Genomic DNA, 24,210 nt, shown 5'->3' on the forward strand with positions numbered 1-24,210 from the left:
TCAGTTATATCTCCCCCCCCCCCCTTCTTCCTCCTATTCACGAGGCTTTGCAACTTACATTACAGTGTACAACAAGTGTGTGCCTCACACATACACTTTTTTCTAGAGCCATATGATATGTATATGTTTCACAGGTTAACTTGTTATTATTTCCAGTGGTCTGTGAAGATGGAAAAAAATTAGTATTGCAGCAGTTAATATGTTAATGTGTCTACATTCACAACATGCATTCCACTCACCAACCACTCTCTATGCAAAGAACCTGCTCCTCACTTCTCTGCTCAAACCCTCCTTATACAATTTCCAGCAATATCCTCTCCCATTCTATGAAAAATTTCTTCCATGTCAACCTGATAACTCCTGACTAGCTTATATGTCTCAGTTATATCTCCCCCCCCCCTCCCTTCTTCCTCCTATTCACGAGGCTTTGCAACTTACATTCTCTCAATCTGATCTCATACTTCACATTCCAAAGACCTTTGACCACCTTTGTGAATCTTCTCTGGACCCTTTTCAACATATCCTCGTCACTATGAAAACCCAGCAACCAAATCTGTGCCCAATAATTCATATGAGGTCATCTGATCAAAGCCTTATACAATGGCATCATAACTTCTCTATTTCTGCATGTCAGGATCCTCTGCATCGTTGCCATTATCCTGTGTGACGTCTTCACAACTTGTGCAATGTGGCCCACGAATTTCAGGTCCTTGTCCACCATCACTCCTACATCTCTCATCTTCTCCACTTTCTTTAGTTTCCCCACCAAGTGTATACTTTGCATCCTATAGTTGCTTACCAAATCTCAAAACCTTACACTTTGCAACATTGAACTTGACAGTTCCACTTACCTGCCCATTCATGCAATCTATTCAGATCCTAACATCCACTTAACTCTGCATTGCTTTCCCCAATTTTGCATCATCTGCAAACAGCTGCATATCACTAGTTAAACCCATCCCAGTATGATAACATCCAAATTGAACAACAGTGGTCCCAAAACTGACTCCTGCGGTACACTAGTAGTGACTTCCTCTTTTGGGGTACTGCATTCTCTCCTCCCACATAGAACTTTCTGATACCTATCTGACAGTCAATCACTGATCCAACTCAGAAGTCTGTTATCTATTCCCATCTGTTTCAATTTATTTAACAGATCGTTGTGTGGCAGTCTATCAAAAGCTTATTCAAAATCCAAGTACTCCACTGTATCTGCATCTCCCTTGTCCAAGGTATTTGTCACCTTGTTATAGTACATAAGTAAGTTATGATTATTATGTGACACTTCCAGGGAGTCCAAAGACTCATCGAGGGAGAGTGTGCCAACATCAAACAATTGTTCCCCTTCCAATTGACCAACCAAGTTATGATCTTCCTTTAACAAATCCATGCTGATAACCACAGAGAATACTGCTGTTATCAATCCATTTCTATATCCTACTTCTTGCCAATCTCTCTCTCTCCAGTACCTTTTATTATTATTATCATCGTTAACTCCAAGGAGTTCTTAGACTCATTGAGGGAGGCCCTACACATATCTGTTCTCAAAAATTTCCTCTGAATTAATCTTGTAAAAACTCTTCAGTAATTTGTGTGTCTCAACCATATCACCCCCTTTTCCACCTATCAATCAGTTTCTCTAACCCACAAATCTTTAACCTGTTCTTGTAAGGTTCATTCCATAGACCTACTACCATCTTGGTCACTTGCCTCTGAATCCTCTCCACTTCATCACCAAGAAATCCTGGCACTCAGATCTGCACACAGTAGTCAAGATGGGGGTCTTATCAAGGCTTGATAAAAAAAAAAAAAAAAAAAAAAGAACAATAACCTGCTTGTCTCTGCTGGTCAGTCTTTTGGGTTACTTGGTAACCAAGTAATCTGATGAGCTGCTTTAGCCACTTTTGCCATGTGCCCCCTAAACTTTGACTTCCTATCCACTAACACTCCCAAGTCTCTGGCATTGTCAATTTCCTGGATTACAATTCCACTAATGTGGTATATATACAGCTGGTAATCTTTTCACCCCAAAATGCATAATGTTACACTTTGCCACATTAAACTGACATCCATTCTCTTTTGCCCAGTCTGCCAATCTATCCAAATCATCCTGTAAAAATTTGACATCTGTATTAACTATTGCTCTACCCAATTTTGCAACATCGGCAAATAACTGAACAGTTCCTCTCAAATTCCTTTCCTATATTGTTAATGAACAAATTAAACAGTAGTGGTCCAAGAAGAGAACCCTGCAGCACACCACTAGTCACAGGACTTCTTTTGGACTCTACTCCTGAATAAACTACTCTCTGTCCATCAACCACCCTCCTATCTCTCTCACCAAACCTATATCCATCTCGTGCTGCAGTTTACCAATTAGAATTCCATGTGGTATCCTCAGAGGCCTTTGCAAAGTCCAGTAGTATCACTATAAACCTATTACTTTTATCCAACTCAGCTGTCACTGTATTATAAAATGTAAGCAAGTTACTGAGGCATGACCTACCCTTCACAAAAGCATGCTGCCCCCCCCATACAGTATCCCATTTCCATCTATCTATTTTTTTTTATATTCTATCTATCTATTTCTTTTATATATCTATCTATGTATTTCTCTTATCTATCCAAGTTTTTTATATTATACACATTTCGTCCATGAAGGGCTCATTCAGAGATGCCAGTATTTTTCATCCTGTAAAAATAGGAAAACCAGTTAGAGTATGAAATTATCAGACATAAGTACACTAGTCTCATAACTTTAATTGCTTCAGTCTAATGCGAAACATCCCAGCAAGGTTGTACTTATGTATAGCAAGGTGTTGTGTATTATTCATAATAATTCTTCGTAGTATAAACAATAAAAGAAAAAATATATTCATAGTAGGTTCAATAAATTTATTTTTTTTTTTCTCTTGGTGTTGCTTATACTACAGAATACTATTATGAAGGTTGTACTTTATTGTTCTTAGTGCTATGGGTGGCTAAAAGTTATGTAATCTGAAAAATCTGCTCTAGAGACCAAACATGGAATTTCTTTTGGTCTCTAATAAGCAGCATGATAATCTCACATCCCAGATGATGATATTATATGCCTCCTAAAAGATGTTCACTGAGAATAGTGAGATTCACATCTACAACTTGTTGCTTTAGTGCAGAAGCACTCCAAGCTACAACCAGCTAGACTGGCAAATTGGACTGTTTTTATTGACAGATTGATTCAGAATGATAACAATATCATTTGCTGACATGGTTAGTGGAGTGGCCAATGTACCTGCTTTCCAACTCACCTTGAAAATATTTGGCTTTGAACTAGGTTGGGAAAAAAAAAAGTTTGTTTTCTGGAGTAGGATTTCTGTATCATGTAAAAAACAAAAAAAAATACAAAAAAATAAAAATAATAAAATAATTAAAAAAAATCCATCCACCCATGGTACCAATGTACTATAAGTTTACAACCTTTCATGGGCAGAAACCACATTCTGTACATAGCTGCCATTAATATTAGTATTGCTGTGCAAACTGACTTTTTAAATGGTTTTAAAAGTGGATCCTAAATAGTCAGTCTACTTTAAACATTATGCAGATTAATCAAGTGTATTTGTATCTTGCCATATCCTAATGTATGAAGGTTAATAATTTTGTGCATCTCCTCCCAATGCATGCCAGTATGATATAAAAGTGTGTTGATTTATATAATTAATTTAATATGTTTAGTTATTTATAAGATCTTAATGTTTTTTTCTTAATAATTATTACAGGCTCTACAGGAAGATGCAGCTTTCCAAAAGGCTATCCGTACCAGCCATGGAAAAAGGCCTTTGGTAAAAATAATACTAATACAGTACATTTTGGTTAATTGGTTCATTTGCTAATTGGGGAAGCTGTTTTATTGGGACAGGTCCAGAAGACCAAAACAAAATGAGAATATAACAAGAATTTGCTTCATTTGTTTGGGACACAATGCCATTTAATTGGGCCAGCCAATAACCTCTATCACATGAAGTGTTAGAAAAATTATGCAATCTTAATTCTATAATTTAGTGCTGATGATACCTACTATAATGGCAAAACAGGGCTATTTTATCATGCTAAATTGGATGGTTCCCTGTGTTATGAACAAGCTACACTATTTGGGTTATTGAAAGCTGTAGATCATGTAACAGTGATATTCTGTTCAAATATGTCAGGAACTAGTAAAGGGAAACTATTAGTATTGGAAAAGGGGCTCGGCTTTGATGCTTTAAAATGATTAGAATGGAGAGTTTCCAGTTCAGTAACATGTCAACAAAAATGCATGGGTGACATCTGAATTTTTTAAGAATTGGCATAAGGAACATAGAATTACAATGGAAATCGAGAAAAATTTTACTGGTTGTTGACAATTACTAAAGAGGTCAGCACAAACGTTAATCTTTTATCAGCAATACAGTTTTTGGCTGATAGTTGGTGAGGAATAAGCAACAAGACCATTCAAAACTGTTTTGCACACTGTGATTGTGTAGGCATTCAGTCATGGATATGCCAGATGGTGAAAATGACGTCTCATTAGACGTGAACCACCTTTGAATTTGCATCCGTTGACATTTATCTTCAATACTAAAATGAAAATTTTGAGGAGGAAATTGAAGCAAAAAAATAGAGGATGTTAGAAGAAAAAGAGAGTGATGAGGATGACACTCCTGAGCTTGAATAAGCAACTACCCAGAACACTAGAAAATTTATTATTGAATTACGACTATTTCATGCAGCAAGACAATATTATGACACCTACTATACTGATGAAAGAGGGCTATTTTATCATACCAAATTGGATGGGTCTCTGTTATGCACAAGCTACACCATTTGGATTATTGAAAGATGTGTCAAGAACTAGTAAATGGAAGGTATTAGTACTGGAAACGAGACCAGGCCTCAATGTTTTAAAATGATTAGAACGGAGAGTTTCCAGTTCAGTAACATGCCAACAAAAATGTATGGGTGACATAGATAGATAGGATAAATCTATCTCCATGGGAACAAAATTGAGGCTTTTGGATGCAGTTGTTTTTCCAACAGCGACTTATGGATGTGAGACTTGGAACCTAAAGAAGTCAGATAAGAAATGGATATCTGCTTTTGAGATGTGGTGTTACAGAAGGCTGTTGAGGATATCATATACTGAAAGGCGTACAAATGAATTGGTGTTAGAAAAGATTAGTATAACTTTAAGGATATTGACAGAAGAAAGTTAAAATATTTTGGACACGTAGAAAGGATGGAAGGGGGGGACTTCTCAGAACAGTAATAGTAGGTAAAGTTCCTGGAAAAGAGGAAGGGGTAGACCATCAATGAGATGGATGGATGGTGAGTGTGGAGTGACTGATCTTCAGGCAGATGATGCTGCCAGAAAAGCAAACAGTAGGACTACATGGCGAGGTCTATGTGGTACATCACCGAGCATCGGAGTAACTATAAGGCATCTGTAGATGCCCAGTGAACATAGAGAGAGAGCGACAATATTATATCTGCACTAATTTTGTTTAATTGCAGTTAAAAAAAAACACAGGCTATGCTCAATCAATGCCTACAATCATTAACTGCTAAGAACTGCATGTTGTTTAATACATATATAAGTGAACTTATTTTTATAGCAAATATTTTACTTTAATTAAAGCCAGTTGTTTAAGTTTACTTATAAATTAGTAATTTTGCTACAAAATAAATTAACATCTTCTAATTTATGCTCATTCAAGCTCACAATTCAGCAGCTGAACCAGTTAAACTTCATTTAACTGGTTCAGCTGCTGAATTGTGGTTCTGAGAAAAATTTGGGAAGCAAATCAATGACAGAATCCTACTAAAAATGAAGTTATTAGAAAGGAGCTTGACATTATTAGCATTTGAGAATGCATCAGTAGAGCTACTCTAAACTGGTACAGCATTTAAATGGAATGGGTGAGGAAAGCTTAGCAAAACAGATGTCTGATTCTAAGATGGTAGGAAAGAGACCCAGAGGAAGACCAGTCAAGAACTAGCTAGATTGATTTAGTCTGAAGTGCCTTAGAAACATGAAATGTTAGATATCATAATATTGGACTGCTTACAAGTAATAGACTGATTTAGAGGAAAATTGTTGATAGGAGATTAATAATAATGTAAACTTAATCATGTAATGATTAAGTTTACATTCTTAATGCTGTCATAGTAATCTGAACACTCCTTGGGGGAGGGGGGGGGGTACATATCAGGAAATTGATGATGATGCTTAATTGGGCCAAATTATGCTATTCCCATTGTGGCCGAGTTAACCTGAATCCACTGTATCTGTTTCAGTTTGCTTATCTGTAAAACCACTAACTGCAACACAAAAATAGCACTTTTTTTTTTCCTCAGATTTCAAAATGTAAATATTGATCACTTTGCATTTCAGTATAATATAAATGTTATAACATATGCCATATATTATTGTAATATCAGTGATATTTATTTAAAGTCACTTTAAATAATTATTAAAATCTTTAAAAAATATCACTTCTCAGTGATATTTTTTAAAGATTACAGTAAGAAAGCAACTGCTATTGGAAGGAGTGGTTATTTTGAACTAAATTAGAGGATTGCATCTGGGTGAGAAAAAGAGGGAGAGATTGAATTATTACAAGAATAACTTCAGAAGTGACAAACTCAAGTGCCAAGATTATTGTTAGAGACAGAAAATGGGTGGATGATAGTTTGGGAGGCTCAGTTCAGTGATCCAGGGTAGTCGAAGAAATCGATAGTTACGTGGTTGATATATGTGTGATGAATATTGTATAAAGGTTAATTGCTCTCGAATGACAAAAGGTTTCCTCCTAGAAGCTCAGATCTTCATTCCAGAAAAACAAACTGGTCTGAGAAGCGTATGAAATTAACAGACAAATATTTGGCATATTCCTAAATAACCACAACTGTTTGTTTCTGAATTATTAGGAATAAAGGTAATGAGTTTTTGACAATTTGTCCTAAGAAGTGAAATGTGATTGATTGTGGAGAATACATATACTGATGAGCAAGCTCCAGAAATTCACCTGCCCACCTGCCACAGATAAGTTATCAAAGTCAAGTGGTGAGTGAATTTTCAGCTAGGTTCTGAATGCATTCAAAATGCATTATTTTCTTTGCATAATTTAGACTTTTTTCCCATTTTAAAACATCATCTCATTCACTGTCAAATTATTTGATCAGGGACAATTGCCACCTAATTTATTAAAAATATTTTTATTTTCAACCAAGAGATGGCATCTTTTTTTTTTTTTTTTAATATATATCTGATCCATACATGAAAGGCCACAAGACCTATAGCACATTACTGCCGTATGTGGGCAAGAGGAATGAAAAAGAGGAGTGGTCGGTTCACATTTTGCTTGAACAGCTGAGGGTGGTAATCTTTGGGGAAGGCAGATAGGGGTAGACTGTTCAAAAGGTCAGAAGTAGATGGAATGAAAGAGGAGGAAGTGAAGTTGGTTTGATAGGTTTCAAAATGGACTGTAAAAGGGTGTTGGTTAGCAGTGACTCTTGCTTTAATGATTTTGGAGGAGAGTGGAAGAATAATGGTTGCCAATTCAGCAGAGCACTGGCCATGAAAATATCTATAGAAGAGACACAAGACAGAAACTAATTGTCTGTGAAAGAGGAATTGAAATGGGTTTGTGTGAGAGAGAGAGAGCTAGATTGCCCTCTTTTGGATAGAATTGAGCATATTAAAGAGGATTTTGGTGCATCACCCCAAATATGGGAACAATATTCAATGGCTGGGTGGATTTGGGCTTTGTATAGAGTTAGCAGCTATGAGGGTGTGAAACAATGTCTTGTGCAAAAAAGTACACAAAGTTTTTTAACAGCTGCAGAAGCTATAGTTGAAATATGGTTGTGCCAGGAAAGATCAGAGGTACAGGTCAGTCCAAGAAGAGAAATCTGATCGTGCTTGGATATCTCAGTATTACTGAAGGTAAGGGGGGGGGATGCAAGCTCTTTCTTTAGAGAGATCAGACAGAACTGAGTTTTGGTGGCATTGAAGTTTACAAGGTTGACCTTGCCCCATGGGATATAGCTAGATCTGATTTCAGGTCAGTGGTCATGGTAGATCTTGAGGATTCCAATACTTGAACCCTACGAGGTTTGTCACATGTAAAAGAGGAATGGAGTGTACTGTTGTCAGCAAAGCTATGGATAGAATTGGAAGTTTGTGAGAGCAGGTCATTTATATACAAGAGGGAGAGAGTGGGTGAAAGACCAGAACCCTGGGATAATCCTGCATTGGTGTGGAAATATGAGGAGAGTAAAAGCTTTCAACTTAACTGCCCTTTCAAACTGTCAATTCTCATCAGCAGTCAGTCACTTTTGAAAGTGATTTCAAACATAAACATCACTCCTTCATATAATAGTAATCAATATTTCTTATCCTTCCTTTTGATATGATCAACTGCTAAGTAGAAGCCTTTTATGTTCTTCTCTAGTAATTATAATTTAGAAATACCAATTAAGGTACATTTATGAAAATGCATAAATGCATCTTGTAGACTAGTCTCTGATAACAATCAGCAGTTTGAAACAGCTGTCTGTCAGAAGTACTGTAAAAGCAAAATATATAGAACATTGGCCAGAGTTTGTATCTTTTAACTAGTGCAATACAAGACAACTGAGACTAATTAATATTATTATTAATTATGCAGGATCCTCCAGGAAGTCTGAGGACCCATAAAGGGATTGCTTCCATGTCACTCTGTGTCTATATAACTCTCTTTTCTCTCCTTGAACACAGTCACTAAAGATGAACTCACAACATTCAAAAAGTAATCCATTGTACATGCTCGTTGCATGCCATGACAAAAAAAAATTGGATCTTACATGCTTCCTAACCACAGCCAAGCCCGGCGCGAGGCAGGGGCAGAATGGGCAAATGCTGCAGGCGGAAAACTTAGAGTTTATGTTACAATTATACTGGAGGCAGAAAAAAATTAAAAAAAAAAATTAAATTGGATATATCATATATTTAAAAACTATTAAATTTATATATACATATTTATAAAGATAATTATATTTTATTCTAATTATATAAGCTACAAATAATTATTTTTATTTTGATAATCCCTAGGACAGAAACATTTAGATCCAATTTCATTGAGAAAATTTGATTCTCTTATAAATTGAATATTTTTATTTAAGAAACAAAATTAATCGGAAATCGGAAAATAAATTCGAATTTGTGTTTAGATGATAATCCGACTCTTGAGAAATATCCAATAGCTTAGACTTCAAATACAAATGCCTCAACACTAAATTATGAGCTTTTTGACGATCCAGCTTTATGGCCAAACTTGTCCAATTCATCATCATCATCAAATTCCTACCATGTACCCTCAAGGAGTGTACAGGATATGATAGTACTACATGAAAAAAATTACATCATTACTAACTTCCTATCTACAATTTTCCCCCAAATCAGTCTGTTACTTGTCAAGACTCCAACATTATCAGATCTTATATTTCTATTGTCTAAGGCACTTTGTAAATTTGATTCTCTTATAAATTGAATATTTTTATTTAAGAAACAAAATTAATCGGAAATCGGAAAATAAATTCGAATTTGTGTTTAGATGATAATCCGACTCTTGAGAAATATCCAATAGCTTAGACTTCAAATACAAATGCCTCAACACTAAATTATGAGCTTTTTGACGATCCAGCTTTATGGCCAAACTTGTCCAATTCATCATCATCATCAAATTCCTACCATGTACCCTCAAGGAGTGTACAGGATATGATAGTACTACATGAAAAAAATTACATCATTACTAACTTCCTATCTACAATTTTCCCCCAAATCAGTCTGTTACTTGTCAAGACTCCAACATTATCAGATCTTATATTTCTATTGTCTAAGGCACTTTGTACTGTATTAATCCACCTATATCTTGGTCTTCCTCTGGGTCGTTTTCCTGCCAACCTGGCAGAGAACACTTGTTTTGCTAATCTTTCTTCACCCATTCTGTTTAAGTGACCATACCACCTGAGATTAGCTCTGCTAACGCATTCCTGGATGCTGACAATGTCAAGTTCTTTCCTAATATCCTCGCTTTTAATATGATATTGCCATTGATGCCATCTGTTCATGCCTATAATCTTTCTCAGGACTCTCATATCTGCAGTCTCTAGTCTTTAGCAATAGAAATTAAGTCTATTGCTAATTCATTAAATACAGTTGACTCTCAGTTATAGCAGAATAAATAAGGACTGCATGTATAGTTCATTATAGTGGATAGTTTACTATAGAAAATTTCCTTTGGAGTAGCTGTGAGGGTTTAGTAGGACTTTTCAGTATTTTGTTATAGTGACCAAATTTCTTATGAAGTGTTTACTAATAGTGAGACTTGACTGTACTTATTCTGAAGTGTAAACAAGTTACAGAATTTTTAAATAGAATCTTTGTAAGATATTTAAAACAAAGTTGTATAAAGAAAAAATATTCTCTTTAAGGTGCCCATGTCTCTATTTTGTTTCTTCTCAGTATTCTGCTTGTGTGTAGCTTGCATTTTTTTATATAAATCTTGGAAAGAGTGGTGAATGAGTGAAATGGTTTGCAGAGGGGTAGTTGCAAGTCTCTTGTTAGCAAATGAGTTTGAGAGTGATAGGTATTATGAGAACAACGGTAGAATAAGCTTCCTGTATTGAATTTTTGGATTCCATGGAGATTCCCATGTAATTGTAAAAATTTAAATAGATTACTAAGAAAAGACTTACCCTTAATCTGTGCTAATGTCTGCTATAGAAGAATCATCTTCCACACTTTTGTGGAAGTGAGATCTAACCAAGTTCTGTAGTTCTTGAGTTACCATCTACGATTCTTATGGTCTGCAATTAGCTGCATCTGTCCTCTGGTACTCATTCCACTTATCTGTCTGATGGGCAAAATGACATTGGTTTCCAGTGAAAGAAATACTTCTTCATAGTGAATTAAGAGGTATTTAGGTAGTGTCTCAGTTAGTGGGTTCTATTGCTATGAGTTCAAGGACTCTATGGATGTGTTTTTTAAGTAATAATAATATTTTGGCAATGTGCTTGGTAGCTATGACTATTTTCCAGTATTGTACTCAAAATACTAAAACAGTATTATTATCATGAGACTCCTTTGTGACTATGGATGCTGCTATATTAAACTTTCCATTCTTAATAAGGATGGAGCTGTTAATTTTACCAGAGCTCTTTATTTTGCTTAGAACTATATTGCTTCATAAATTTTCCATGGTGAGGAATATATTACTCATAATCAGGCTTCTTCCCACTCTAAAAAAATAAAAATAAAAGGAACTGTATTTAAATATGTTGATTTTTAGTCTGTGACCTAGCACTTTTAGAAGAAAATGAAAAAAAAAAAAATAGAAATATTGTGAATATCAGATTTATATTTATCTGATTTCCTTGAAGCCTTCCCATAATCACTTCAAATTCTAAGAGAAGTCACAATTTGCTCTATTTAAAGCCTTGTAGCTTTCCTTATCAGAAGGTTTGCTACTAGCCAATGTAAACCCTCTACTACAAAAGATCATTGGTATAACTTTTAAGTTTTTTTTCATCCTCTCGTGCTCAATGCTCATAAAATTAAAAATGCATGTAACTGAAGAATGAATTTTCAGTTAAATGCATTCTGAAATATCGAATGTTACTCTGATAATAAATGAGCAGTATTATATCACTGTCATCAAATTATTATGATGATGATGGTGCATGATAAGTTTGAAATCTTCTGCATTAAACTTTATATTCTTCTTATTACTTCATATAAGTGATACTGTTTAAAGTTTATTATTTAGCTTGTGATAGCAATTAATTCTCTTGAAAATGTTTGTTGATGCTTTATTTGATCTAAGATTTGAGAAATCATTATCACTCTCCAATCAGTAATATTTATTGCCAAAAAATTTTAAATCTGTGAAGTTTATAGTATATAATTTCTTACTTTTATAACAAAAAGTTGTAAATTCTAAAAAAGTTAAATTTTCATACCAATGTCATCTGATTGTTATATGATAAATGTGTAAGTGAAACTTGGACACTTTTTCCTTTTTTTTTTGTATTTTAAATGTACTTTAAATTTTTCTTCACAGTTTTCTTACCTCTCTTGCATTAATAGTAAAACGTAAGGTATATAGTAAACTCCCTCTCCTTTTTTTTTTAATTTTTTTATTGTTTTGTTAATAGCCTACAGCTAAAGTTCCTGGAACATCTAGAGCTGGAACATCAAGAGCAGGTACAGGGGTAAGTTTCATTTTCTTTTATTTCTTTGTGTGTGTGTACACCTTAATGTCCTTTGATTATAATATTCATCATAAAAATTATGCAAACAAATACCGTATTTAGAATAAAAATTTCAGTTTGATATAAACAAAAATAAAAACTCAACATTTTGACCTTCACATAAGGTCATCATGAAGTATACGCATATATATATACACAAAGAAACAAGCTGCGCTACAGTCTACATGGTATGCTAAAATTACATTGATCTGTTCAACCTTTAAAACTATTGGCCTTGACCTCTGATGGAAAAAAAAAACTTACTACATCAGTGCTAGTCCTGTTATTATTATTATCTATTTAGCCACAAAAATAAATTAAGGTAGAGAGCAACATGTTCAGACAAAGTTATTCGTATCACTATACATATAAATTAAAACAGTATGGATGGTATTACTGATTTTGCAAATACACTGGTAATATGAGTTGGCATGTATATATTGGCTGGTATGTGTAGGCTTGCAGTAAACAGTGAAGGTTAGACTGCCTGAGGGAAGATGTGTGACCAGTGTATTCAGGAAAGGAAGTGAGTTCTGATTTTCAATTTCAATAGTAAATTGTATGCACTCATGTTGTTTTTTTTTCAGATTACTGAGAAAAGTGTTTAATGTTTGGTGGCCATGTGGCCAGATAACGAAAACATCATCAATGTATCTAAACCAAACTATAGGTTTTAAAGTAAAGGAATCTAGATCACGTTGCTCAAAATCTTCCATATAAAATATAAAAGTTAGCAATTGGGGGGAGGGGGATAGTGGTGAGCCCATGGTTATACCTTCTTTTTGTAGGTAAAAATTGTTTTGCCACACAAAGTAACCAGAACGTAGCATGCGAGCAAAGAGAGCCATAATGTCAGGCAGAAATTTGTTCTGTAAGTGAAGAATTGTGTCACTGATTGGGACATTTGTGAAAAGGGCAGAAACGCAAAACTGACTAATAAATCACCTTTGCCGAGTGTTATGTTTTTAATTTTGTTTGTGAAGTGTTGTATGTTCTTTATAAACAAAATTAGAAACATCATGTATTAAAAACATTAGTGTCAACACTCAAGGAGTGTTGACGCTAATTTCTTGGCTAGGTGATAATTTGGGTTAAATGTTAAGCAAACGTTAAACACCTTCCTCTGCCACCTGAACAAACAGCATGGGCACATACAATTTACTATTGAAATTGAAAATCAGAACTCGCTTCCTTTCCTGGATGCACTGGTCACACGTCTTCCCTCAGACAGTCTATCCTTCACTGTTTACTGCAAGCCTACACATACTGGCCAATATAAACATGCAAAATCGTATCACCATCCTTTGCGAAATCATTAATACCCTCAAACACAGAGTATAACAATTTGCTCTAATGATCAAGATCTTAAACAAATTATTAGCAATATATTTATAAATAATGGCTATAGTAAAAATACTGTCAATAAAGTTCTTCATAAAACTTCATCAAAAAATACATATAATATAGATTACAGTAAAACCATAGCTATCTCATACATTAAAGGGTTATCAGAAGAAATGAATAGAATTCTACACATTATAATCTTAATGCCACTTTTAAACCACCTATAAAATTAAAAAACATATTCAACTTCTCTAAGGATCCTTTCCCCATTGGCTAACCCTTGGGTTTATCTTATCTATTGCACCTGTAACTTACCTTATATATTGGTGAAACTGGACGTACAATCCCTAACCATTAAAAAATAACACAAACTTTGTGTTATTTTTTAACACAAAGTTTGGTGAAGCAGGCCTCTCAGATCATGCTCTTAATACCCTACACCAAATTGATTGAAAAAGTATGTTCTTTATTTCTAGTTTTAAGAGAAACTTTTGCCATAGTTCTGTACAATATATTATTATTATTATTATCTGCGACCTCCAGGGAGTCAAGGACTCATCGAGGGAGGCTGTATATTATCCAACCCAGCTATCATACCTTCCCTTAAATTCATTTACACTAGATGCACTCACTACCTCCTAAGGGCAAATTATTCCACTCACTCACTGCTCTCCAGGAGAAAAACCTAGCTCTTATCCCTTTCTTGACTGAAAACAACTTTAACTTCCATGGATGCCCCCTATGTTCTCTCCCTGCCTTCCATATAATAAAAAAATTTCATCATTTGAAATGCTATAACACCCATTCAAAAGTTTATAGACCTCAAAGTCTGCAATCCACATACTCGCAATCTGTTCTCATAATCTGCATATAATCTTTGTGACTCTTCTTTGCACCCTTTCCACAGCTTCTTTATCCCCTTGGAATCCGGGAGACCAAATCTGTGCACAGTAACTCAGGTGTGGTCTTATCAAAGCCTTATAAATAGGCTAAATTACTTCCTTATCCTTACATGTCAAGGTTTGCTTCAACATAGCAATTATCCTCTGAGTTGTATTTGCAACTTTTGCTATGTGACCTTTGAACTTTAAATTCTTATCCACCAATACACCAAGATTCCTTGCCTCCTCAGTTTCTTGTAGCATAACCCCGCTAATATAATATGCCGCTGGAACTGTAATCACGCCAAAGTGCATAACTTTACACTTACTAACATTGAACTGATAGCCATTTTCATTTGCCCAGATTTCCAGTCTATTCAAATCATTTTGTAATTGCTGAATATCCGTAGCATCCCTGATTGCCCTGCCTATCTTTGCATCATCAGCAAACAATGGCAAATCTGATGATAGATCCTGCTTGATGTCATTAATGTGCAGATTGAACAATAATGGCCCACGGACTGAACCCTGAGGTACACCACTGGTTTCCTTAAATCTGGCAGATTCATACCCACTGTATATCACTTTTTGATATCTGTCTGTCAACCATCCCCTGATCCTAGTCAATAGATTATATTCCAGTCCCATATTCTCAGTTTACACAACAACCTGTCATGTGGTATCCTATCAAATGCCTTAGAAAAATCCAACATTTTTCCAACTTGGCCATAACATTGTTATGAAATATGAGCAAATTGCTAAAACATGACCTTCCTTTAGTAAACCCATGCTGTTCCCTGCAGAGTATAGAATGCTTGTCTACCCATTTCTTTATGCGAGTTCTTATTACCTTCTCTAAAATCTTCACTACCACACCAGAGATACTAATAGGTCGGTAGTTAGACACATGGAACTATCATACATTCCTTTCATTCCTGAGCTGAGACTCAAGTTATACAAATGTGTGAAAGGCCTAGCCAATTCAGCTGAACATTGCTTTAGCAAATGGGGTAATATTCCAACTGTTCCTATTGGCAAATTCTTATCCAGGTTATGCAAGAACTCTTCAACCTCATTTTCATGAACCTCTAACTCTTCATCCAATGTAGCAGTAGCACTGTGCACCATGCTACATACACCTGGTTGATGTATCTTAGCAAAGTGAACACTCATTAACTGAACAATCTCCTTACCTTCTGACACTCTTGTACCATCTGCATTCAATAAAGTTATTCTTCCATGTTCATTCTTTCTTTTGCTTGCAGCATAACGATAAAATTCTTTTGGATCGATTTTAGCTTGCATGGCCAGTTTCTTTTCATACTCCATTTTAGCTTTTCTTAAAATACTCGTTACTTTTCTGGCCTGAGCTTTATATATTTCATAACTCCTCTCACTCTTATTCTCATGATATTCTTTCCACATCATCTTCTTCTTGTGGATCTCTTGCTTAATAAGGCTGCACATCCATTTCACTCCCAATCTATTTATTCTTCAAACACTAGGGATACATTGAGAGACTGCCTCATTAAGCACTTTTTCAAAGATTCCCATGCATTGCTGACATTTTTTCCATTCAGCAACTGATACCATGGGACCAAAGATAGTATTCTTCTAAGTTGATCATAATTTCCTGCTTTGTAGTTCAGCATGTAACCTGTTTTAATAGGAGTTTCAATGCAAGTAGGTACTTCCCAAGAAAGAACTGCATGATCACTATCATCAGTTGGTGGTAAAATAGCCATATTCTTGACAGAGATCCCTTCTGAAGCTATGAGCAAATCCAAACACTCTTTGTCCTCTAGTTCCTTCTTTCACATGCTGCTTGAGAAAGTTGTCTTGCAACAATTCAATAAATTCCTGTTCTTTCTTATCATGAGATTTCTCTTCTACCCAATCAATGTTTGGAAAATTAAAGTCACTCATAATGACATTCTTATATCATTATGGGTGACGAAAACACAAGGTAAAAGTATTGTTTATTAAATATTCTGCCATATATCTCAGTCTGAAATTAACAGACTATCATCAGTGGCTTAAAAACAGTTTTTACAAGGTAGAATGTGATAGTCTGTTAATTTCAGACTGAGATATATGGCAGAATATTTAATAAATAATACTTGTGTTTTCATGTATATATTGTATATACGTTCTTTGCATCATACAAAAACTTGCTATGCATGGAAATTTAAAGAAGCCTGTGAAATTTCGATTAACCATCCTAATCTTAACAATAATGGCAGCATAAAAATCCCAAGAATTGGGATGGCACACATTCAGCCCACTGAGTTCTTCAAGTTTTCCAGCAAACCCTGACTTTAGGACACATGATTGAATATAGATGATATTCTAACAAGAATAGAAATGGAAGGATATAGTATTTTTCGTGAGGATAGAAAGGACAAAAAAGGGAGTGGGGTGCTGCTGACAATAGCAGGGGAATTATGTCCACATCTCATCTTCCTTTTGCCTTGCGGTGTCGAGGGTTTATTAATCATCGGACCTCAAACCGTTCGCAGGATAAGGTGATCAGCTCTATGCCCCGGTGTATCCCATGTCCTGTAGTGTTGAGTTCTCAAGGCTGGCTTGCCTGCTTTATGAAAAACTCCAAGATAAACTGGAGAAAAAACCCTACTGTCCACACCCAAGACCGGCTAACTTGGCTATGTCTGAGGATGATCTTTCAGCTCCTCACGTCACCAACGGGAATCGAACCTAGGACACTCCTTCCCCAGGCATATGGTTGCGAAGCACATAGCCACTAGGCTAACCACGCAGTTATGTCCACATAAGGTAGATAAAAAAGAGGGAAATAGTGGCAATGGTTATGAGGCAGTGTGGTGTAATGTGGAGGTTGACAGGAAGACATATTTAGTTGGATGTTGCTATAGGCCTGGAAATGTAGAAGGTGGTGATGAAGAAATGTATAAACAACTTGGATTAGTAAACAACGGAAGAGCAATTATTATGGATGATTTTAATTATGGTGGTGTATAGATGAAGAGATAGCATTTGGAAATAAGGAAAACAAATTTTTCGAGTTCTTGAGAGATAACTATCTCAAACAGCACACGAGAATCGAGAGTTTTAGATCTGATCATTTCATTAGAGGATGTAATTGTCAGTGGGGTTTCACACTTTCCTCATGTTGGTGAGAGTGATCATGAAGTGATCACTTGGGTTGCTGCTAGCCATATGCAGACTTTTGAAGGAAAGGATATTTGTAGAATTATAAGACTAGTGATTATGACAAGCCCAGGAGACAGCTTGGAGCTATAGCATGGAACGAAGAGTTGAGCAATAAGGAAATAAATGCTGCTTGGGAACTGACAAAGAAATACATAACAGCATCAATGTGTGAATGTATTCCGAATGCCAAAAGGCTGAATAAGGTAGGTGTAAAATGGATGGATGAGGGGCTTAAGCATGAAATCTGGAAGAAGAAAAGATTTGCACTTTGGAGACAGTACAGAATGAATAATGGTAATAATCAGTTACGCAAAGAGTGAAAAGAACAAGCCAGGAGAGTGACTCGGTTAGTAAGGATAACAGCAGTATTTTCTGCGGTTATCAGCATGGGTTTGGTAAAGGGAGATCATGTTTTACTAACGTACTTATGTATTATAACAAGGTGACAAATACCTTGGGCAGGAGAGATGCATATACAGTGGTGGATTTTGCAGAATGAGCAGAAATTAGCAAATCAAGTAAAATCCTAGAGATTTTTAGATGTGTCGCAAGTAGAAGGCAGAATGATCATGGTAAGATGATGTTAATAGATGAAAAACGGTAACTGCTGCAGAAGACGTTGTTGAGGTATTCAGTGATCAATTTATAAGGGTGTTTCATCCTGATCAGGGTGAAATCATGAAGAACTTAAGTGTAGAGGACATAGGCGAGGATGGCTTAATTGTAAGTGAGCAGGAGGTATTTGAGGAAATAAATAACCTTGATGTCAATAAGGCAATAGGATTTGTGATATATCACCATGCATCTTAAGGGAACTGGCAGCAGCATTGACATGAATGTTTAATAAGAATCTTACAACAGCACTGGTTCCAAGGGAGTGGAAGGAGTGTAAAATTGTTCTACTGCATAAAGGTGGTGATAAGGCTGTAGCTTCAAATTATAGGCCAACCTGTATATCTGGAGTTGTGGTGAAGTACTGGAGAGATTGGTGAGTAGTAGTTTACAGAAATGGGTTGATAACAGCAGTATTCTATGTGGTTATCAGCTGGGTTTGTTAAACGGAGATCATTTTACTAACTTATATACTATAACAAGGTGACAAATACCTTGGTCAGGGGAGATGCATATACAGTGGTGGATTTTGCAAATGCTTTTGATAGACTGCCACACAACAAACTGTTAAATAAATTGAAAGAGGTGAGATTGGATAACAGACTTCTGAGTTGGATCAGTGACTGGCCGTGAGATAGGTATCAGAAAGTTGTGTGTGTGTGTGTGGGGGGGGTGCCGTATCCCAAAAGAGGAAGGTCACTAGTGGTGTGTACTTCAGGGATCAGTTTTAGTTTAACTAGTGATATGTAGCTGTTTGCAGATGATGCAAAATTGGTGAGAACAATGCAGAGTCAAGCAGTTGTTGTGGCTTACAGGAGGACTTGAATGTTATATAAATCAAAGTGGATATTAAATCCAGCATTATTTCAAAACCGATTGTAGAAACTGTAAAAGTTTCATAACTCGAAAGTTTCGGACTTGAATAGATTGCATGAATGGGCAGGTAAGTGGAACTGTCAGTTGCTAAGTGTGATGTTTTGAGATTTAGTAAGCAACAATGGGAGCAAAGTATACATTTGGTGGAGAAACTTTAATGGAAGTAGAGGAGATCAGAGATCTAGAAATGATGGTGGACAAGGAAGCTGAAATTCAGAGGCGACATTGCACAAGTTGTGAAGACATCACATTGGATAATGGCAATGATGTGGAGGACTCTGACATGCAGAAATTGAGAGGATCAAGGATATGTTGAAAACATAGTCTCGTCACCATGAAAAATCGGCGATCAAATCTGTGCACAATAATTCATATGATCAGGCCTCATATGGATCATTGTGCATAGATTTGGTCGCTGGGTTTTCATGGTGACAAGAATATGTTAGAAAGGGTCCAGAGAAGATTCACAAAGGTGGTCAGTGGTCTTTGGAGTATGAGGACAGATTGAGAGAATGTAAATTGCAAGCCTTGTGAATACGAGGAAAGGGCGGATATAATTGAGACATAAGTTAGTTGTGGGTTGTTATCAGGTTGACATGGAAGAAAGTTTTCATAGAATGGGAGGGGTGGGTATAACAAGAGACCATCACTGGAAATTGTATAAGGAGAGTGTGAGCAGAGGAGTGAGGAGAAGGTTCTTTGCAAGGAGAGTGGTTGGTGAGTGGAATGCATTGCTTGAGTATGTTATGAATGTAGACACATTGAATCTTAAGGCACAGCTGAATGAGTATTGTGTGCAATAGTGTGTACCTCCCATGATGAGTCGCTGACTACATGGAGTTTAGATGATAATAATATATTTATATACAAGGGTGGTTCTATAAGTTTCTGGCCTGACTAACTTTTAGAGGTGATAGAAAGAAAACATCTATGTCACTTTTCAACATAATCTCCCTTTTTCTGCATCTTTCACCTCATTATCATCTGCAAATTTTCTTTCTTGAAGGTCTTTCTTCAGCTTCAATAACAGGTAGTAGTCACTGGGGCGTGCTAGATCTGGGCTGTAGGGTGGGTGTTCAATCTCCTGGAAGCAACAGTCCTTCACTGCAGCTTTCACAACAATCACCGTATGGACTGGAGCATTGTCATGAAGCAGGCAAACACCATGACTCTGGGGTTGTTGTTCACATCTTCTCGCCCACCTTTGAATCTCTTATGCCACTCAAAGACACTTGACTTTTTCAGAGCATCCACATTATATGCCACTTTCAACAGCTCCAACATTTCCGTAGCAGTTTTGTCGATTTTCACACAAAATTTGATGTTAACATGCTGCTCTATATTTCGATCACACATTTTTATGCCAAAGTTTACACGCAGATCTCTATAGTTTTTGCAATAACCAACTTGCAAATGGCTCTATTGGCTTGAGGTTTACACATACATTAGTTAAAAGATGTACAAATACGATTACTCACGTGACTTCAACCAAATCACCACATGGACGACATTTGCGGTTTTTCTGGAAATTAAATTGTCACACTTCTTATTTATCATACTGAATCTTAAAGTCCTTAACACTCCCTGCATTAACAACATATTCTGGTAATGTGTTCCATTCACCTGCAATTTTTCAAGTAAAAAATCTACTTCTCATGCCCCTTCTTGATTACATAACTTTCAGGGATGACCTCTGGTTCTTTCCCTCTTGCCTTCTGCTCTTTTTATAATCCACTCTGGATTCACCTAATAAAATCCCTTCACTAACGTAAACATTTCTATTGTATCACCTCTTTTCCTCCTACAACCAAACTCTTCAGTCCACATTCCTTCAACCTCTCTCCATAGCCAACATTCCAGAGCCCTGATATCATTTTAGTCACTTGTCTCTGGATCCTCTCCAGTGTTTCACATTACAATGAAATCCAGGTGATCAAATCTGAACAGTGTTTTATAGCACCCACCAGTGGCATAACCATCTCCTTATCTCTGCATGTCAGTGTACTACTTGTCATAGTGGCACTATGATGTGCAGTCTTTCCAGCACTTGCAATATGCCCTCTAAACTTCAGTCTACTCTCAACCATCATTCCCAGATTTCAAATCTCATCTGCTTTCTGCAGTGTGTACAGTGCCATCAGTATAGTACATAGACTTATACACTGCTTGGAAAGAAGTTAATGGACACCATAGTATGAGGAACAAACAGCCATGGCACCCACCTTATTAAGATGTAGGACCTTGTTTTGCTTTGATGACTGCAGCAATCCTATGGGGCATACGGTATTAATCAATGGGAATTTTGGACCATTCTTCTTGTAGGCATGTATGGACTTTTGTGAGGCAGGCATCCCTTGATCTCACCCACTGCTCCAGTTCATCCCACAAACGTTCATTAAGGTTGAGATCAGGGCTCTGTGGTGGCCAGTCAAGTGTGGTGATGTTCGTGTCCACCACACTTGACTGGTTCAGCCACGCAGTTGCAGCAGCCTTATGGCATGGTGCATTGTCTTGCCTGAAAGAGACAGTCCGTTTCATAGATACACCACAAGGAGGAAGTATTGCATTGTCCAGAATGTTCAGATACCTCTTAGAGTTCAGTGTTTGTGGCACCACAAACACAGGTCTGAGGTCAAATCAGGAAAAACAGGACCATACCATTACACTGCCATCTCCAAATTTCTTAGTTGGGGGTTACTACTCTGGTAAGAGACTTTCACTGGGCATTCGCCACACCTATGCCTCCATATGCTTGTTAGAGGGTAGCATGATTCGTTGCTCCATAAAGCAGCTTTCCAAGCTTCCACATCCCACAGTACAAGCTGTTTGCACCACTGAAGACAATGTTGCATGTTGGTTTGGGTAATGTGGGGCTTGCATATTGCAGTCCTACTATGGAAACCCATGTTGTGAGCCTTGATTCTGAAATTTTTTGTGCAGTTTCATGTGCCAGTCAGTGCCTGGAACTCTGCATTCCACGTGTCAGCTGAAGAATGGCGATCCACATATTATCTTTTGTAGCACCCTACAGTTACATTCAGGGCATGTGGTGGGTCATCCGCTGTGGGTAGCACTTGCAGTTGACTCCCTGCACTCCCATTTTAGTATGGTATCACTGATTGTTGAACCCGGAATGGCCTAATTTGTCAAAAATTTGCTGAACAGATAGGTCTGCAACATGGCATCCTATCATAGCACCTCTTTGAAACTCTGTCAGCTCCTTTTTCGTAGTTATTTCACCTGGACACATTTGCAGTAACTTGAGAGCATCATATTCCTCCAGTTTATACTGGCTACAAACACTTGACTTGTTACATAACACAATGCACCTTTCTTCCCCATGGGGTTTCCATTGACTTCTTTCCAAGCAGTGTATTTCTGCACTCCCAAACGAAACTCCTTTCACTTGTTAATATTAAAACTACAACCCCTACTCCATTGTCCGAGCAAAAAGTCTATTAAAATCTTCCTCATCATTAACATCAGAATTATTAACATCGCAATGCATTTATAATTCTCTTAATTCTCTACCTTTGCATCATCAGCAAACAACTGAAGATTCCCATATTCCCATGATATATCATTTACAAACAAGTTAAACAGCAAGGACCCAAGAACAGAACAGAACCCTAAGCACACCACTGGTTACCCTCCTTTTATGATATGCTCTATCATACACAACTTGCTGGTATTGTTCAGAGTGCCAATCTCCAATCCATCTAATATACTATTTATTCCCATCCTCTGCAACTTTTACACCATCTTATCCTGTGGTAATCTATCAAACAGTTTTTCAAAGTTCGGTAATATTGCTGTATATAATTCTCCCTAATCTAACATATTCATTACTTTATCATAAAGTGCAAGTAATTGCTAAAACATGACCTATCCTTTACAAAATCATGCTTACCATCATAAAGAATCCTATATCCATCTACCCAATCTTGTATTTTATTCCTAACCATCTCTCTAACATCTTGATTACAATTGCAGTTATGTAGACTGGAATTTGGAACTTCTGATCTAGAACTATACTTGTGGAGTGGTATGGTACTATTTTGCCTTCTTTCCATTACTTAGGAGACTTACCCACTGCAAGACTTTCATTAAATAACCATGTCAAGGGCATAGCTAACTGTTGTGCACATTACTTAAAAATGCGTGGTGATATGTCGCCCATTCCATAGCTTTATTAGATGTTAATATATGTATCAAGTGTTGATACATATCTGAATCTTTCACTTCTAATTCTCCTAATAATTGCCTCCCTTCTACATATTGCACAGCATCATTTACACTGCCATAATATACACTGATAAAGTGCTCATTCAATAATTCTGGATTGGGTTGCTTTGAAATATAGTCAAAGCAACTAAGACCAGTTATTCCACCTTATTTACAGAACTCAAGAACTATATTTATTCCACCAGTAGTGCTGCGGATTACAGGCCTATTACACTTTCTCCTGTACTTCTTTGACTTGATCATAAAGTGTTAGTCAAGAGACTACAAAGGTATGTCCAACATGATGATCGGCAGAAAGCCTTTGTCCCTTCAGGTGGCTGTGCTGAGAATATCTATATTCTTCCTGCCCTCCTTTCCGATTCCCGCCAACGTCTTAAGCCTTTGTTTATGGCTTCCCTGGACCTTCAGAAAGCTTTTGATAGTGGTTCTGTTCCTGCTATTTTAAGAGCACTATCTATTGCAGGCTGTCCAGTTTCTGTTGGCTTTTCTTTCATATGTTTTCGAGTTCTACTCTAAAACATATGATACGACTGTCAATGACCTGCCAACGAGGGCCCACACAACCTGCTGTCGTAGAGGTGACATAAGTTGTAGGGCAGGTTGCCGCTACAGTGAAACCCTTTCTCATGTTGCCCAATGTTATTTTTGAACTCATGGGATTCGGGTGAAGTGGCATGATTCTGGTCTCCATATTAAATAAGCAGTTGAAAAACAAAGGTTGGGAGGCTGTGGTCGAACCACACTATAGGACTAC

General features: G+C 36.6%; 1 protein-coding gene across 1 annotated transcript in view; it reads left to right on the forward strand.

Moving 5' to 3' along the window:
* nompB (intraflagellar transport protein 88-like protein nompB) overlaps positions 1-24,210 on the forward strand; it is a 277,618-nt gene that overhangs the window by 22,030 nt on the left and 231,378 nt on the right. Inside the window, exons 3-4 of the mRNA XM_090412432.1 lie at positions 3,759-3,821; positions 12,214-12,270. Coding sequence (XP_090268558.1) covers positions 3,759-3,821; positions 12,214-12,270 — 120 coding nt within the window. The remainder of the gene's footprint in view (positions 1-3,758; positions 3,822-12,213; positions 12,271-24,210) is intronic.

Source organism: Typopeltis vanoorti, chromosome 22 (assembly GCF_054136105.1).
Source record: "Typopeltis vanoorti isolate ZY-2024b chromosome 22, IOZ_Tvanoo_1.0, whole genome shotgun sequence".
NCBI lineage: Eukaryota > Metazoa > Arthropoda > Arachnida > Uropygi > Thelyphonidae > Typopeltis > Typopeltis vanoorti.